This window comes from Tiliqua scincoides, unplaced genomic scaffold (genome assembly GCF_035046505.1).
Source record: "Tiliqua scincoides isolate rTilSci1 unplaced genomic scaffold, rTilSci1.hap2 HAP2_SCAFFOLD_92, whole genome shotgun sequence".
Classification (NCBI taxonomy): Eukaryota; Metazoa; Chordata; class Lepidosauria; order Squamata; family Scincidae; genus Tiliqua; species Tiliqua scincoides.
The window spans coordinates 52,098-70,400 of NW_027101672.1; the positions used below are offsets into that span (position 1 = coordinate 52,098).

Below are 18,303 nucleotides of genomic sequence, written 5' to 3' on the forward strand. Positions count from 1 at the left end.
GAGGTGGTAAACCTGTGTCCACGCCAGAGGTGGGTGAGATAAAGTCTGGGGGCAGATCCAGCCCTCAAGAGCCTCTAGCCATCTCTCAGACCCTTCTCCTGTGTGTAGCTTGGGTTTTGGTTCAAGTCATGGGCTTTGGACTCAGTCAAGACCATAGGAGTCAGTCTCATAGGAGACTGAGGGCCTCAGTGACTTTGCTGAAGCTCAATAGATCTGAGTCTAGTCAGTGGCCAAATGGGCAACCACCTAAAAACCCACTGTAGGCCAAGGGAGGCAGCAGTGCCTTTTCAACAGTAGTGCCCCACAGTGCAATTATAACAAATCATGGTACATCATCTCTTTTTGTTCTCTGAAAGAGCAACCTCCATGATCTCAGACACTGATCCATCATGAAGACACTGAAACTCCAAACACTAAGACCTACCTGGAACACCAGGCCACATCACAGAATGTTCCAGAAAGGCAGCAGGACATGGGCTTCACTCAACCTGTCCGATTTTGAAGCCATTAACCGGTGTGAAAAGAAAGTCCCTGAGTACTTCAACTTTGCGAGTGATGTCCTGGATGGATGGTCCCAGCGGGAAAAGGTAACATTTCTCTCAATACAGGCTCCAGATTCCTTGCTTTCACACAGTGATTGGAATTATGGTTTCTGAATATTATTTTAATCTGGAAACCATCTAGATCAGACGGGTCAATTGTCAAACATAAGGCCCGTGGTGGCTCTGCATTCAGCACCCATGATAATTGGGCTGTCCCAGTGCCACTCTTTCAGCAGCACCACTTCTGCTGAGAGTCTGAGAAGGAGGCCTCAGAAGACGAGGAAAGGTACAGGTGGAAGAGGAGTGAGAGAGGGAGAAAGGAGAGGCTGCCAAGGTGTCGGAGAGTCCAATTATCACATGGGCTGCCCTTTCAGCAGTGCCACTTATGCCAAAGCGCCACTTTGCAGAGCATCTCTCAGCTTCTGAGCTGCAAAGTGACACCTCTGCAGAAAGTGGCACTGCTGAAAGGGCAGCCCAAGTGATAATTGGACTCTCCGACACCTTGAAACTATGATCCAGGTTTGCTCATTTTCTCTCCTGTCATTTGAAGCTAATGAGTCTCCAAGTGAGAACCAAGTGGGTATTTCTGGCCATCATCTGCTTGACATCACTTTCTGCTTAACAGTGTCACCTCTGGCCTTCAGTAGGCCCCACTCCACAAATGCTATTCAGCCTGCTGCATGAAACGATTTGACACCCCTGATCTAGATAATGGTGGGTCAAGACTGGAGAGAGACTGGGGACTCAGAAAGGGAGACTACAGTCTGGAAGGCTGCATGCCTGTCTCATAAACAGTCCTTTGCACCCCCTGACAACTTCTGCATGAGAAAGTGGGCACGTACTCACACATGGTCTGCCAAGTCTCTGAAATCTAATGCACTACAGAGCATTTCTACCAGAGCTGACACCGCCTCCTGCCTAGCTGCTGCCTGTACTTCTGACATGTTTTGAAGCTGGGAATATTTGTCAGAACTTCCATGTTTTCCAGTGGTTCCTGCTCACCCAGGACAGCCCTTCTTTTACTGAGCTCCGCCCTGATAAGTCGCCGTCCTTAGTTGTCCCTTTCGTGATTCTTGCAGTACTGCCTATGTTCTCTTCTTGTCCTCCTGACAGGGCTGGCCTGTCCATGAGGACAACTGAGGCAGTTGTCTGAGGGAGCAGACTGGTGAGGGGTGCCCGCCTCCACCACTCCTGTGCCACTTCCCTCTCCTTGCATTTGAAAAGGAAAATAAAACTCAGGAGAAGGTGTATACCAGAGCAGTGGGAGGGCTAGAATGCAACATCTCTGGTGAGGAGAGAAATGGCTAGAGCACGTCTCCCCCACACTTCCTCTTTCACTCTACTCTTCTCTTCCTGTTTGAAACCAGAGAACATGAAGAGAGGAAACAGCAACAGGCATGCAAGGTGGGAGGTGTCATTCAGAGTGCCACTTCAGGTGCTGGACGATCTTGAGCTAGGAGGCTGAAGGGTATGATTTGCACTTTGGGTACAAGAGATGTTGGGCTCGATGTTCCCAAAATTTCAGACTTCTGGCAAAAGAGGAGTTGCATCTATGGGAGGACCTTCACCTGTAAAGCATACAAAGGGAGCCAGGGTGATGTCATGGTTCGGGAGACATGGAAGATCCAGGTTCAAGTCTCTGCTCAGTCACAAAAGCTTTCTGGGTGACCTTGGGTCAGTCACTCTCTCTTAGTATCACTGACCTTGCAGGGTTGTTGTGAGGACAAAGGGAGGAAACCATGTACAACACCCTAAGCTCCTTGGAGAAAGGGCGGCATAAAATGTGGAAAATAGCATAAGTAAAAACCTTTCTTGCAGATGATTCTCAAGTCAGCCTGAGTCTCCTGCTGCTGTTTTTCAGGATGGAAAGAGACTGTCTACCCCAGCCCTGTGGTGGATAAACGGCGAAGGGAGGGAAGTGAGGTGGAGCTTTGAGGAACTGGGATTTCTGTCTAGGAAAGTAGCCAATGTGCTCTCGGACCCCTGTGGCTTACAAAAGGGAGATAGGACCATTCTCATTCTACCTCGAGTCCCTGAGTGGTGGTTGCTGAATGTTGCATGCATCAGGACAGGTAAAAAAATGTTGCAACTGAGAGCCTGCCTATACCGGTGTTCCTTGGCAGTTGGTTCTTCTCCTTTTATCATGTTCTCCATCTCATGTTGTGATACAAGATAGTCCTGGGGTTGCTCTTAGCACAACCGTAATCTGCTCATGGCAGAATCGGAGCAGGGCTACTCACAGGTCAGTGGTCCATACGTGCCTGTAAGAGTGTTTGGCCGGCTGGGCCTCGGCCATTTGCCAAAAAAGTGGTGCTACAGTGAAGTGTTGGGGAGGTTGCTTGGATTATGATGCTCTTTAGAGGTTCTACAAAGACAGGAAAAGGACCTGCTTGAGTAAAACTAGCTCAGCTGGACTAGGGATGGATCTCTGGTCTAATTTAGCAAGGTGTCTCTTATGTTCTTAGAGTGGAACACTACGAGATTTGAACTCTGTGTATGTTCAGAGTGCAAAATAACAGCTAACCACAAAATTATGAATCTGTGGACTTTCTAGGGACTGTTGTCATTCCTGGGACTCCACAACTGACAGCCAGTGATGTCTTGTACAGACTCCAAGCATCGAAGGCCAAGTGCATTATTACCAATGACACTTTGGCCCCTGCAGTGGATTCCATCTCCTCCTCCTGTCCCTTTTTGAAAACCAAGCTGCTACTCTCCAAAAGCCAGAGGGACGGGTGGTTGAACTTCAAGGACCTCTTTGAGTGAGTGGCTCCACAACACTGAGAAGGGCTCTGAAAAGCTTCCAGAGTCCACCAGTTCAGTGAAATGTGACAAATTGTGGTTGCTGCAGCTCCGGCTCTTCTCTTTTCTCAGACAGACGAATGATTAAGTTGAGCTGTTCTTTGGGCCACCACTGGGATTCTCCCCATTTGCACCAGACTCTGCCCGAGTATGAATTTTCCCTGCCCATTTCCTAAGGATTGGCAGTCTTGTGACATCACTGGGCCTTCTCATGACTTCACCAAGCAACTAGCGCCACCACCCCCCAGGAGTTTCAGGGTTTTGAAAAAAGTTGTATCTGGCTTAGTAATCTTACTCAAAACTCTTCTTTCTGATTATAATTTTATTCCTAGGGCACATAGGAAATAAACCAGGCTTTAAATCTTAATAATAGAAACAAAGTGGAGTTTGTGGAGTGCTTGCAGACAGTATAGAGCGCTTTGAATCACAGCATGTTCAGAGTTGGAAGTAACCTTGGAGGTCACTTATGACCTTGATATTGACCTGACTTCCTGTGCCTGGTAGTTATACTAGCCAGTACCTGAATAAAAATAGTCGCCCCCTCCATATGGACTTGGTTTTCACAGTTACCCCCCCCCCCCCGTCACACACATCTAATCTGTTTCTGTCTTGTTTGTCTGCGTGCAGCTCTCCAAACTGCTTCCTCTTCACACATGCCTGTTAGTGCTAAGGAAGCCCACTTGGAGGGCAGCATGAAGTGAAAGTAATTTGGGGGGCTTGTGTGGAGCAACAGTAAGTACAGGCCTTGCTGCTATCCATGGTTGGGGTATCCGTGGTAGCAGCAGAAATATACCCCTGATGGATATGGTGGGAGCAACTGTATCCTAGAACTTTTCTATTACCAACCCTTGCAGATACAGGCTGCCACAAGTAACAGTCAGGGCAATGTCTGTTCTCACTTTTGCTGAACTTTCAAGTGCAATGAACCAGCGTGATTTTTTTAAAAATGCAATCACACTTCTCTGCCTTCCTTTCAAGCATGGCGTCTTCCAAACATGACTGCACTAAGACCAGGAGTGACGAACCAATGACCATTTTCTTCACAAGTGGAACCACAGGCCCACCCAAGATGGCGGAGCACACTCAAAGCAGTTTAAGTCTTGGGTTGGCCTTAGCTGGAAGGTACATTTTTGCCAAATCCTTTGTGCCTCTAAAAATGCAACCCTATGCATGTTAACCTATGCAAGTAAGGGTGCTATCCTAACCCCCAGATTAGGCCGGTGCAAGTCACGTGCGCCAACCCAGGGGTGTCGCAAATGTACCATAAGGCGCGTTTGTGCCAACTTAGGAGTCGGGAAGGCCATTGCAAGGAGTTGCTGGATTCAGGCCCGACAGGATAAGTTTGCATCAGCGGAGCTCAGCAGACACAGGGGTCGGGGGGGGGGGCACAGAAAGGATGAGGGGGAGGTGTCTCAGGATGGAGAAGGGCAGGCGTTCCTGGGGAGTGGGAGGTGGAGCCAGGATCCAGCAGTTATGCCGGATCCTGACCTCATTCCTTGGTAGCAAGGCATGGCCCCTGGCCAATCCATTCTGCTCAGATCTGTGCCATCTTTTCAGGTGGCACAGATCCAAGTAGACCCACTGGGGCTGCTGCAGTGCAACACAAGTTAAAGGGAAAGTTTTCCCCTTGCCTCAAGTCGCGCCGCTTTTGGCCCCAAGTTTGCACTGGATGCAGCGCAGGTAAGCTGGCTGCTGCTGTAGGCTGTAAGGGCCCAATCCTATTCAACTTTCCAATGCCAACACAGCCCCAAGGTAAGGGAGCAACCATTCTCTTATTTTAACGAGGCCTTGTGACCACCCTCTACATCATCCACTACATGATGCCGTGTGCACTCTGTTGGCCTGGCTGCATTGGTGCTGGAATACTGCACCTATGCATGTCTACTTAGAAGTAAGTTCTGTCAGGCCTTTGGCATCTCTCAGGCCTTGAATTGTTGTCAGCCAGGATGTGGCAGGGGCCTTGATGTCCAGGCCCAGTGAATGTAAACAAAAGTAACTGCAGCACTGGTCAGTAATTAGATGCACCAGTGTAAGGTGAGAGCCATGTGGCTCAGGATATGTGTGAAGAGTCACATGGCCCATGGAGGAGTGCTGCAATGCACCACTGGGCAGCCGATCAGAGAGGGTCACAAGACTATGAAGTCACCCTGCTCTGATTGGCTGGCCCCAGTATATAAGAGGGCAAGAACAGACACCAAATGTGGGTTGTTGTGGTGGATATTCTAGGTGAAGTGCTGCTGGTTTGTTTTCTGACTCAAACTCTTATCGTGACTGTGCCTTGCTTTACCCCTGACCTCTGGACCGTTTGACTGAGCACTCTTCTGCCTGCTCCTTTTACCAATACATGCTTCTCTAGGACAGAAATGGAATAGAAAATTTATTTTTCATTGTACCCATATACACAAATACAACAAAATTAGGTGCGTTCGCAAGGTAAAGACAAGACCCACACAAAACAACAATTCAACAAAGTCAGGCAGACTACATATACAATCACCACATTGCAAAAACTCTGTTCAACATATCACTGTTGTCTACTTAACAAGCCTGTGTCTGTGGCTTTGTTTGGAACCGGTTGCTTCCTGTGCTGCCCCACTGCTCTGCCACTGGAATACTCTGCTACTGACAAGGAGGCACATTCCATCCTCCTCTGCCAGCCTGACAAGTTCCATTATAGTCAATGGGACTTACTCCCAGGAAAGTGTGGATAGGGTTGCTGCCTCAGTCTCACTATGTTCACTGGCTCACTTATCTCTGCTGCGTTTATGTATAGGATGGCAGCTTAAATATAGGTCTAGCCTGGATGGAGCTTCACTTGGGAAGCTCATCTAAGCAACCTTGAATTCCACCAAGATAAGTGGAGCCAGGATGGTGTCATGGTTCAGGAGTTAGACCTAGAAGATCCAGCTTCAAATCCCTGCTCAGCCACATAGCTTCCTGGGTGACCTGGGCCAATCATTCTCTCACAGCCTGACTGACCTCACAGGGTTGTTGTGAGGACAAAAGAAGGGAAGGAACCATGGACACCACCCTGAGCTCCTTGGAAGAAGGGGTGGCATAAAAATGTGAAAAAGAAATAGGCTTGGGTCTTTGATGAATGGCTGACCTTTGACACCCTCATTCCCTGCACCAGACCACAACTCTGAGGACTTGTGAAGGAATCTGTGACCATTAAATTGATATAAGTAAAACCATTAAAAGTTTGCACTCTGAGCAGTCTCTTTTCTGATGATCTCTGGATACAGCTCCAAATGTTGGCTTTCTTGCGTGCTGTAACTTGGGCACCTTAATTTTGGCATTTCACAGGCATTGGCTGGACTTCAGGCCTTCAGACATCATGTGGAACATGTCTGACACGGGCTGGGTGAAGGCAGCCTTGGGCAGCGTTTTCGCTCCGTGGCTCCGTGGCGTCACTGTCTTCATTCACAGCATGCCGCAGTTTGCTCCGGAAGAGATTCTGAAGGTAAGAGTCCAAATCCTGCCAGGGGACAGGTGCATGTTGCGTGCGGTTGGCCAGCCAGTCAAAACATTGTCTGATGGGACTGCAGCTAAGCCCCCTTGCTTTGGTAGTGACCCTCTGAGGAGCAGCAGGAGCCAAGCGGGGTGGCCTCTACAGCTCATTTAAACAGTGTGGATATCATACCGCAGGCGTGAAAACAGAGCCTTGCCCAGGGCAAGAAAAAGTCTCCCCCAACTGAGCAGATGCGGAAGTTCTTGTAAATTGGCAGACTTTATTTGAAACTCATTTGCAGGCTCTTCTTGTGCCTTAAAATGGTTTGTGGCTCGTGACATGCTCAGTTCTGTTTGCAGTAGGAATGGTGGCTTCTGAGGCTGAGAACGGGGTTAGCTGACTCCCCGCTAGAGATGTTCGTCTGCTCCCAATGAAGCTGCTGTTTGTCTCAGGCGGGTGGACTGCAAAGATTAATCTCAGGCCACTGCTGGGCTCGAGTACCAGATTCCCCCCACTCCCATTGTTTAAGGCAGGGGTGCCCAAACCCCGACCCGGGGGCCACTTGCGGCCATCAGGGACTTCCAATCCGGCCCATGGGGAGCCCCCAGACTCCAATGCACCTCTGGCCCTCCGAAGACTTGCTGGAGCTTGCACTGGACCGACGCAGCTGTTCTCAACATGAGGGTGACTGCTTGACCTCTCACATGGGTTGTGGAATGAGGACTGACATATGTGATGCAGCAGCAGAAGCAAAGGAAACACCAGGCTTGCTCTGTGCAAGGTCTTTTGTAGGCCTTGAACTATTGCAAGACCTTCATTCATTCATATAAGTTCCATCTCTAATATATTCATTTATGTAAATTTATTCAAATTTTATTTCTGGCCCCTGACACATTGTCAGAGAGATGGCCCTCCTGCCAAAAAGTCTGGACACCCCTGGTCTAAGGGTTAGTAGTCTTGTGACATCATCACAAACTGTAACTATAGCTGAAAAATGCAGTACGAACAGGTCAGTCCATCCCTGAGGCCAACTGAAGCAATTGCATCAGGTGGCAGACTGGGAGGGGGCGCTTTTGTCTGTCCTTGCCTCCATTGCTGTTCCCTCTCTTTTTACAATCTGGACTGGGAAAGAAATTAAAGAGGTGGAGGGGAGGTGGTTGCTGCTTTAAGGCTTTAGTGAGTGGGAGGAGTAGAGATTAGCACAGCATCAGGTGAGGGGGCAGCTTTTGGCATGCTGCCTCGGGAGTCAGGAGGTCTGGGGCTGGCCCTGAGTAAGAGACACAGCATCGGTTATCATGGGAGATGTCCAGCAGCCAAAGCATCTACAAGTTCTTACCTTTTGTCAACCTCTTCAGACTCTCTCTAGGTATCCAGTAACAACATTCTGCAGTGCTCCCACTGTCTATCGCACGTTGGTGCAACATGATCTTTCCAGGTACCTCTGCATCTTTGAGACACAGTAGGAAAAGCCCTCCTGAGGACTAGAATTTCACCTTTTAAAAAAACCTCTAAAACTTGTGGGGTGGGGAAGAGACAAGGTTGGGCAAGTCCAGCCGAGTCTGACTTGCCTGACTTAGTCTGAGCCGAGTCATAAGTCTCCGCACCCGGGACATGACTTGAAAGCAAGTCATAATGGCTGGACTTTCTGAGTCTCCTGAGCAGTTTGGAGACAAAAAACCTCGAGTCACAAGTCTTTCCCTTTAAAAAGCTTGCAGCAGTTCTGCAGAAAAAAACGGAGCTGCTGCTGGGGTGCCAGAGTTCTCTTTAACCACTCCCCATCCCATCTGTAAACAAGGCAGGAGGGGGTGGGACAGACTGCGTGAGAGCAGGGACACAAGCGGCAAGAGGGATGAGGGTCTCGTGCAGCAGCTGGGAGGCTTATCAATATGACCTGATCCTTTGCAGTTGTACTCAGTAGTCCCATTTGTGCTGGTTATTCAATAGGCTTCTTCCTCCCAAGTAACGACGGAGCCCACAGGAGCCATGTGGTTGGAAAGCATGATCGCTGCAAATTGCCTCCCCCCCTGGCTTCCCCACCCCCTTTCTCCCCTTCCCTGGTTCTCCTGCCAATTCTAAGGCAAGAACCCCCTTGGGTTCCACCTTCTGCCCTACCCCATCCAAAGAAAGAAATCAAATCGCCCATCCTTCATCCAATGACCATCAGTTCCTTCAGAGATGGACAAGAGAGCCCACTCCCGCCTCCCCCCCCCCCCGCCTCTTGCTCAATGCAAAAGCAAAACATTAACCCTTTCCTGCCTCATGGCTGGAGCTTCCCTACTGCTCTCCCGGTCACAAGGTCTTTCATACTGCAAAAAAGTAAGCAAGCACATCCAGGCACAGAGAGACTCGAGTCTGCATGCCTGGGGACCGAATGCAGAGTCAGTGGCCTCAGACTCAAGTCGATGCCCGAGTCATCGACACAGGTCACTCAAGTGTAAACAAGTCAGCAAAAAACACATGTTTTTGCAACTCAGACTTGAGTCACCTGACTCAATCCCTGGAAAGAGATCCCATCCCTGGAAAGAGATGCTCTAGATGCTGGGGAGGGGTTGAAACCAGCTAGACAGAGACCATGTCATCAAAGCTTGGCTCATCCGTGAACCCAACTGAGGTAGTTGACTCAGGTGGTTGACTGCTAATCCTTTGACTCTGGCAAAGGATTGGCAAAGGGTGCCCACCTCTATGACTCCTCCCCCTTCCTACATTCAAAAAAATAAAGAGGGGAAAGGAGCAGAAGTGGAAGTGTGGAGAAGGGTGCTGGCCCACCATTCTCCTCTACACTTCCTTTTTGGCTCTGTTCAACTCAATCAGATCTGATTGGGGGGGGGGGTGATAACATCTATTTCAAGCTCCTGCCCCACCCTGGACCTTCATGTCCTTGCCAAGTGCCCCATGCCCTCCACATCTGGCTTACCCCAAAGTTTGAGAACTGCAGACTCTGGGATGAAACCTAACCCTGTCATACCTAACCCTGTCTGTTTTATTTGCATCTATTAAGCTGCAAGTTCAAGAGTCTGAGACACTGTTTGACAGGTGGGGAACCACTTAATCCTGAAGTGCTGGTGCAGTGGAAAAGCCAGACTGGGCTGGATATCTATGAAGGTTATGGCCAGACTGAAGTCGTAAGTCCAGCTTAACGGATAACCAAGATCATGCCCAAGAGAGAAAAACTTTGTTCATCCTGCTCCCCCTGGAGAAAAACAGGAATCGTTTAATGTATAAGAACTGGACATGAATATGCTAAGTTGTGGGTAATCTAACTGTAGCTATTAACTATTTTAACTGTCACAAGAGTTAGAACAGACGAAAGAAAATATTTCTTTATGCAGCATGTAATTAGTCTGTGAAACTCCTTGCCACAGGATTTGGTGATGGCATCTGGCCTGGATGCCTTTCAAAGGGGATTGGACAGATTTCTGGAGGAAAAGTCTATCACAGGTTACAAGCAATGCTGGGTATGGGAGACCTCCTGGTTCTAGAAGTAGGTTGTCTCTGAATGCCAGATGCAAGCGAGTGACAACAGGATACAGGGAACTTGTTGTCTGATGTGTTCCCTGATGCATCTGGTAGGCCACTGTGAGATACAGGAAGCTGGACCAGATGGGCCTTTAGACTGATCCAGCCAAAGGGGTTCTTCTTATGCAAGACTGGCCCAAATAAGAAGCAAACTGAAGGGGGCTTCATTGGTTAAATTGTGGACCAGTTCTCCAACGTGGCATGAAGGTGTAACATTATTCCATGCTCATAGGTCTCCCAGGGAATGTATGGTGCCCTTTAGAAGGGCAGGCAGAAGTTCAAATCCCAGTCCAACTCTATCTGGAGCATGGGTGGAATAGGACACAAAATGGGCCTCTGAACTCTGTGTGCATGTCTGTAGAAGCAACTGAAATGTGTGAATTATTCTACAGGCAGGCCCCCATTTTGGAACCGGCTCCACTGGCCCAAGCCGCCATTGTGCATGGGTAGCACACAAAGCTCTGGCCAAAAAACCCAAAAAGTAGTTCCCAGAAGGCGACAGTCTGTTTACCTGCTTTATACCATTAGAACACAAGTGCAATTCACCAAACAAAGGCTGAGGGCTTCCAAACTTCCTTTGCTGCAGGGAATGATATCGCACAACGAGAAAGGGAGAACAATAAAGCTGGGCTCCATGGGCACCCCGGCTCCACCTTACGATGTTCAGGTGAGAGAGGACCGCTCCTTCCCCCTAATGTGGGTACAGTGAAAATAAGATGTGGAAAACACCTTCAAGCAAGAATTGGTGCCTCTGATGGGGTGTTGGGAGGTTGTTTCTGAAGCACAAATCCTTTCTCACAACAGCTGCCATATCTCCTGTTTTCCAGATTATAGATGAAACAGGCAATATTTTGCCTCGTGGGGAAGAAGGAGACATTGCCATTAGGATCCATGCCAGACGGCCATTTTGCTTTTTCTCCCGCTATGTGGTAAGCAGTTTAGACCCGACTGCCCCCCAACTGCCATCTGTCTGATCCAAGTGGCCAGTCTTGGTTTTCCCTCCAGGAAAACAGGGAGTGCACTGGGGCCGCCCTACAGCTGCTGGGAATTTCGTGTTCACAGCATGTTGATGTGGTGAAAAGGTTGCCAGGAATATTTAAAGCTTCTTTTGAAGCCCAGAGCCTGTCAGAGGAAGTGGGGAAGAAACAAGACAGCAAGTTTGACTTTAAAAATGGATCACCAAAGATCCTTTTTAGACAATAACCAGCCAGGCAGAGATTAATTTTCTCCCTGTGCTAAATCCAGCCACATGCAGAACGTTGCAGGTGGCTCTGCAAATCAGTCTGAAGGGTGTTTCCCAGAAGTGAGTCGCATTAAGATTGAACCAGACAGACTTCTGAACAAGTGTGCAGAGCCTGCCAGCTCCCAGTCTATTTATCTACCCATTGACTGTATTTCTCCCTGAACTGACTCCCAGGGCAGGGTGGGTTGCACTGCAGTCTCCACTGAGAATAACCACATTATCTTGTGCCTGATTAAGGACAATGCGGAGAAAACCGCTGCAGCCTTCCGAGGGAATTTCTACATCACAGGAGACCGAGGGCTGATGGACGAAGAGGGATATTTGTGGTTTGTTGGAAGGTCTGATGACGTCATCATCTCTGCTGGGTTTGTACCTTTCAGCGTTGCAAAGTATACATGATATCACGGTTAGTGTGCTGGATTAGGAGCAGGGAGACCAGGGGCAGACCTAGAGGGGGAAAGCTGGGCAAATGCCCTGGGCGCTATGCTGGGGGGCTCCACTGTGATCCCCCCCCAGTATGACAAGAACCGCACCCACAGTGGCTACAGGAATGCAGCCACTGTCAGTACAGTTCCACCTTGGCCCGAGGGCCACCCCCTCCCCTTTTGTTAAAGGGAACGAGAGGGGGTGGCCTCAGACACCACACCAAGAGTGCAGCAGGAGCGCAGCCAGTCTGTGCGCTTCCCTGCTGGTCTGAGTGCCGGCCCCCTCCCCTGGCAGGGAACTATACAGAACAGCTGCGCTCCTGCAGCCACTCTTGGCGCAGTTGCCAGCCATGTCTGAGGTTGTCCCCCTCTCCTTCCCTTTAACAAAAGGGGAGGGGGCGGCCTTCAGGGTGACAGGAAGCAGTGCGTGCCTCCTCCGATTTCAGAGGAGATGCAGCTGCTTCACTGGCTCCATTGGAGCGCTTTGGGGCCACTGGAAGTTGCACCCAGGAGAAGAGAGCCACCCGCCTCCTGGAAGCACTGCTCGCCTGTCCTGGGCGTCACTTCCAGCAATGGAGCCTTTTGCGCTGCTCAGAAGCCATTGTTATGCAGGACTGAAAGATACCACAGACCCCAAAGTAAGTTTAGGGCTTTTATTAGGAGGAATGGAACCTGAACCCAATGAAAATAACCTTGTTTCAAATTCCCCCAATTGAGAGGACCTGAGGCAGGCAGGCAGGCACTAAGCAGGCATGAGGCAGCAGGACTTGAGGCAGGCTGAGGACTGGAGGCTTGATGGAAGTACCCTCTGGTTCTCAGCTCCGGCAAGGGGCACTCTCTCCCAGGGCTCCTTCCAGCAGCTCTCTCAGCTCTCCCGCAGAGCTCAGGGTTCAGCTCCTCTCTGCAGCTCTATTCCTGATGGTCTCTCCAGCTTGCTCTTCTAGCTCCTTCTCTGCAGAGCTTCCCTGGTGGTCCTTCAGCTCTTTCCTGGTGCAGCCCCTTTTATAGCCTCAGTTCCTCTGCACACAGCAGCCTCTACCTTTCCTCCACTGGTACTGCAGCCTTCTCTCCTGCAGCAGTTTTCCATTTGGTCCTCCTCAGATAAACTCAGACTGACTGTCTATCGGCTCACGAAAGGCACAGGCTACGATCCCCTCAGGCCAATTTACAGCAGTCAACTGAGCCCAAGTTCTGCGCATATCACCATGCATTACAAGCCATGATGCGTATGTGCAACCTCCTGATTTTAGAAATGGGCTATGTCAGAATGCCAGATGCAAGGGAGGGCACCAGGATGAGGTCTCTTGTTATCAGGTGTGCTCTCTGAGGCATTTGGTGGCCGCTGTGAGATACAGGAAGCTGGACTAGATGGGCCTATGGCCTGATCCAGCAGGGCTGTTCTTATGTGATGCAAAAGGCTCCATCAGAGCCTGGGCTGCCCCTTTTTTTCAAAGTTGGAATAGAGGAGACAGCACACAGAAATAATTGCGGTGACGATGACATGGGTCAGGGGGTGGGGGGGGCAGCAGGCCCTGAGTGCAGGAAAGCCCAGGACTGCCTCTGAGAGAGACCCAGGTTCAAATTCCCAGTCAGTCATGAAGTGCATTGGGGTAACCCCCAGCCAGCCAGCCAGCCCCCTCCCTTCTCAAGGTGAAGCAACAAGTGCAGACACCACCCTGAACTCCTGGGAGAAAGTGTGGGAGGAAAACAGAATATGTTTCTACAAGCCAAGCTCAGAAAACACCACAAACGTCACATGCTTCCTCCCCAGGTATCGCATTGGGCCCTTTGAGGTGGAAAGTGCCTTGATAGAACACCCAGCAGTGGCTGAATCGGCCGTGGTCAGCAGTCCAGATCCTGTTCGCGGGGAGGTAACAACATGTGAAATGGTTACACTTTTGGGTTGTTTGTTCTGCCAAATTCGCTTTCCAAGCTTGACCAAGAAAACTTAGGAGTTCTATGAGTAATTAGTTCCTCTCTTCACTCAAAACAGCCCTAATCCTGCATAAAGCACTGCTGGGTACTGTCCCACCAGGGCAGCTCACCTGTTCAACCTGCAGAGATCCTCCTACCTTCCCTCTCCCACCAGTAGTGGCTGGAGAAACAGTCCTCTGCAGCTCTTGGGCATGGCAGCCACACACCAGTCTCCAGTCCAGCAGTCTTCCACAGTCTCCATTTGGTCCATCAGATCATCAGTCAGCTAGCTAGTCCAACTGTCCTCTTTCCTCCAAGCTCCTTCCTCTTGCTCTCCAAGCTCCTTCCAGTCTCTACACCCCCCCCCCACTGCTCCAGGTGCTTCTTTTATTCCTGTAATGACCTGGCTGCCTCTGGTGGTTGCAGCTGTGCAGCACACCCACTACTCAAAGCCTAGGGTTTAACCCTATGCTTGCCTGCCAGAGCAAGGGGCCACTGTTGACACCACACCCTATGTCCTCGCAGGATCTTGTGCATCTCTATGGCAGTGGTGCCTGGTCCCTGGGAACTGCAGTTTCATGAGGGCACCAGGGATCATAAACAGAGACTCTGCATAGTTGCTGTGATGAGACAGTTGTGGTTATGTGGAGGATTTTATTTCTTCACATTTTTATACCGCCCTTTCTCCAAAGAGCTCAGGGCAATGTACACAGCTGCTCCCCTACTTTTGTCCTTACAACAACCCTGTGAGGTAGGTGAGGCTGAGAGAAAGTGACTGGCTCAAGGTCACCCAGAAGCTTCGTGGCTGAGGGGAGATTTGAACCTGGATCTTCCAGGTCTAAGTCCAATTCCCAGACCACTACACCACCCTGGCTCTTCAATTTTCCCTCCAATTCTGAGGGGCCTCAGGTTCCACACAACTGGACACACCAGCACAGTTGTGGTTATTGTGCAGGATTTTCATTTCCTCTCTCTCTTCTGTGTGCTTCTGATGGAGCAAGACAGCAAGAGCTACTGTGGAGATCAGAGGGAAGGCTGCTGAGGAGGGAGACACCCCCCATCCCACATAGAAAGGGACCAAGTAACAACCAGAGACCATTAATTTAAGTTTATGTTGGTCTGTCCTCACCCTCCAGACATTGGGAGCTTCCCCTGAGAGCCTCCCCTGACCTCCTAATGCCTTATAAAGCATTAAAAAGTCACTTCCGGTTTTTTGAAAGAACCATAAATCACGTGTTTTTTTCTCTAAGAGACCGTTGGAGCCCGCAGAGGCCATGGATGTGTGCGGCCTCTGCTGGGCTCTGAAGACCTTTCGGAGGCGAGGGGAGCTGAGCGGGGGGGGGGGGGAATGTTTGAAGGGTGGGGGGGCATTCACTCATATCCATGGGGGAGATTCTGCAACAGGACCCCACAGATTTGGGGGGCATGCCTGTACAGGTGAATCCTGTTTATGCACTGATTTTCATCCATGGATCTGGCTCAACTCAGATCCCCTGGACCCACACTGAGCCAGACTTGACTCCACCTGAGCCCTCCGAAGGGAACCGGAGTGCAGCTGCAGTCCTCCTCAGAGGGAGAAAGGGATGGGAAATCACAGATTTGATTATCTGCAATTTTCTGTATCAGCGAGGGGTCCAAGAACAGTTCCCTTCTGTAGATCAATTTGTTAATAAAACCTCTTTGTTTAAAGCCTCTGCTGCGTTCTGGGATCAGTGGATTTGTCAGCATCCCCCCTCTGCAAGTACTACTGTCAGAATGAGGGCCATAACAACACTGAATACTATTCTCAGGGAGGGGTTTTGCCAGGGAACCACCGGATCTCTTGGGTTGGTGACAGCAGACTAGATGATGATGATGATGATGATGATGATGATGATAATATACCGCCTTTCTTGGTCGTCAGATTTCTCCTCAGACTTTAATTCAAGGCGGTTTACATAGGCAGGCAATACTACATCCCAATAGGGATTTTTACAATTGAAGAAGGTTCTGTCTTTCAAGAACCACAACATTTCAGATGGATCTTTTATGATCTGGTATCACATTCTGGCCTCCATTTTCCTCCCACACAGGCTGACAGCAGCCAAAGAGCAGGTGGAATAACTCAGCATAACTTGGCTGGGCTTGTCAGCTTCTTCAAGGTCTCGCCATTCACTGTGCCGGTGGCCTCGAACTGGTGACCTTTGGATGTTATCTTCAGGCAAACAGAGGCTCTACCCTCTAGACCAGACCTCCTGCCCTTGTTCTACCAAGCCTTGTTCCACTAGGCCCCCCTTGCGCTTCATGACAGTTGCCTTCAAATATTTGGGTGTGCACAACCCTACTGATGCAATATTACAGAGCAGTCTTATATATTGGGTATCAGGGTGCTCAAAAGTCTCACATTACTCACCTTCTTCAGCGCCTCCTTCTCCATGCTCTAGCCCAGCAATTTTCAACCAGTGTGCCACATTGGTGTGCCATGAATGGTCTGGGGGAAGGTAATATATTAGTTGGGCCACTGGGGATGTGAGCCCCCACTGGCAGTGTGATGTGCCTTGTCAATTGTCAAAAAATTGATGGTGTGCCCTGAAAATGTTTGCTTCCATCTGCTCATGCACTCCTGGTGAACTTAACGCCAACTCTTCCCATTAATTCTGTTGCTTTCTGCTGATCTTGTCTTCCAGGTGGTGAAAGCTTTCATAGTTCTGGTGCCTGCCTTCACAGCATGCGACCCTGAGCAGTTAACCCTTGAGCTGCAAGACCACGTCAAGAGAGTTACTGCGCCATACAAGTATCCGAGAAAGGTAACTAGGGTGACCCCTGGATCCCTAATATGGGCATCTAGGCAGGCTTGGGGCCTTCTTTGTTAAGTTGATGGTTGAGAACCACTGATGGGAACTGTTAAAATGTCCATTGTTCAGATGTGCGTTGCAAAGCACACAGGAGAATGGATGTGGTGGAGATGGAGGGACTGAGCATGGATTTAAGCCCACCCTTCTGGCTTCCAACTGGAAATCAACTGCAACGTCTTTTTGCAGGACCCCCTTGTACTTCTAAGTATCAACTGCTGGGGGCACCCATAGAAGGGGCCGCCTGCCAATGCCTTACTTGTAGGTCTCCCGCAATAAACAAGGTGCTAGACTAGCTGAGCTGTGGGCACAACCCTGCAGAGATCTATGTTCTTATTCCAAATTTCACTGCTTCAGTGGTAAGAAAAGACACTCCAATCTGTATGATGCTAACATTTTCCTCCTCTTCTTCCTCAATCAGGTGGAATTTGTCTCACAGCTGCCGAAAACCATCAGTGGCAAAATTAAAAGAAACCAATTAAGGAGCCAGGAATGGGGCCAAATGTAGCTGCGTGCTGAGGGACACAAGCGTTTTCATCCCAGGCAAGCAGACTTTAGGTAGTGCACTCCAATGATTAGGCAGACAGCATTTGCTAAAATGGATGTAACTTTTAAGAGGCGCTATTGGTGGGGAAATCAAATGTTGAATGACAGCCCAGTTCCAACAGAACTAATGGCAACTCAGACTGATATTCCAAAGTGAATTTGGATCACAAAGAACATGTTAGAGGGCTCACCTGCTAGTTTCTGTGCAAGAAGTGCAGAGAAGGCAATGTATTCAAGCATACACTTGCCACTGACATTTAAGGGTATGGAATGACCTTATGATCTGCTGTAGTGGTTAGAGCAGTGATTTTCATCTAGTGTGCTGTGAATGGTCCACAGGTGTTTGGGGGAGTTTATTAGTAGGGCCATTGAGGGATATAAGCCCCCCACTGGCAGCACAGTGTGCCTTGTTAATTGCAAAAAATTTTTGGGTGTACCTTGAAAATGTTAGCGCCTTGTTGGTGTGCCGTGAGATGAAAAAGGTAGAAAATTGCCAGGTTAAAGCTGGACAGCAACTATGAAGGCCTCTACACAGCCAGGAAGCTTCCTGGTTCCCCACCAGTCATTGTCTCTCACCCACACCTACCCCGCAGGGTTGTTGCAAGAATCACATGGGAGGAACCCTGGCTCTCCCCCTGAGGTGGTGCAGGTATAAGTTCAATGATAGTATCCCACTTTGCATGCAGAAGGTTCAATCCCCAGCAGCGGGGGGGGGGGGGGGGAGGAAGATCTGTCATGAACAGGCTAAAATCTAGGCCTAGCTCTGAACCAGTTTTGAGAGTTGCACCGGTTTTGCAGTGGCTGAGGGAAAAGAGGAATTAGCTGAGTAAAAAGGAATGTGCTATCTGTCTTTCAGTGACCAGGGAGGATAGGCAGCCAATTAAAAAGCAGAATGCGTGTCCAGTGAGGGAGAGGTAAGAACCAGGAGCATTAGTAACCAGCCTCTTCAAGACGTTTGCAGCCATCAAGCTATCTGGTTGGCTAGTTCAGAAGTCATTATAAGGGAATAAAAAGGGACCCCAAGGGGTCTGGT

The 18,303-nt window shown here is 49.6% G+C and overlaps 1 protein-coding gene across 1 annotated transcript; it reads left to right on the forward strand.

Moving 5' to 3' along the window:
- Positions 1 to 449: 449 nt before the first annotated feature.
- LOC136636132 (acyl-coenzyme A synthetase ACSM4, mitochondrial-like) lies at positions 450 to 17,232 on the forward strand. Its single transcript, XM_066611119.1, has 13 exons — positions 450 to 587; positions 2,404 to 2,614; positions 3,097 to 3,304; positions 4,323 to 4,466; positions 6,651 to 6,807; positions 8,151 to 8,230; positions 9,794 to 9,917; positions 10,898 to 10,978; positions 11,139 to 11,240; positions 11,792 to 11,919; positions 13,751 to 13,850; positions 16,560 to 16,679; positions 17,146 to 17,232. The coding sequence occupies exons 1-13, from the start codon at positions 450 to 452 to the stop codon at positions 17,230 to 17,232; spliced, it is 1,680 nt and encodes a 559-aa protein (XP_066467216.1).
- The last annotated feature ends 1,071 nt before the right edge of the window (positions 17,233 to 18,303 follow it).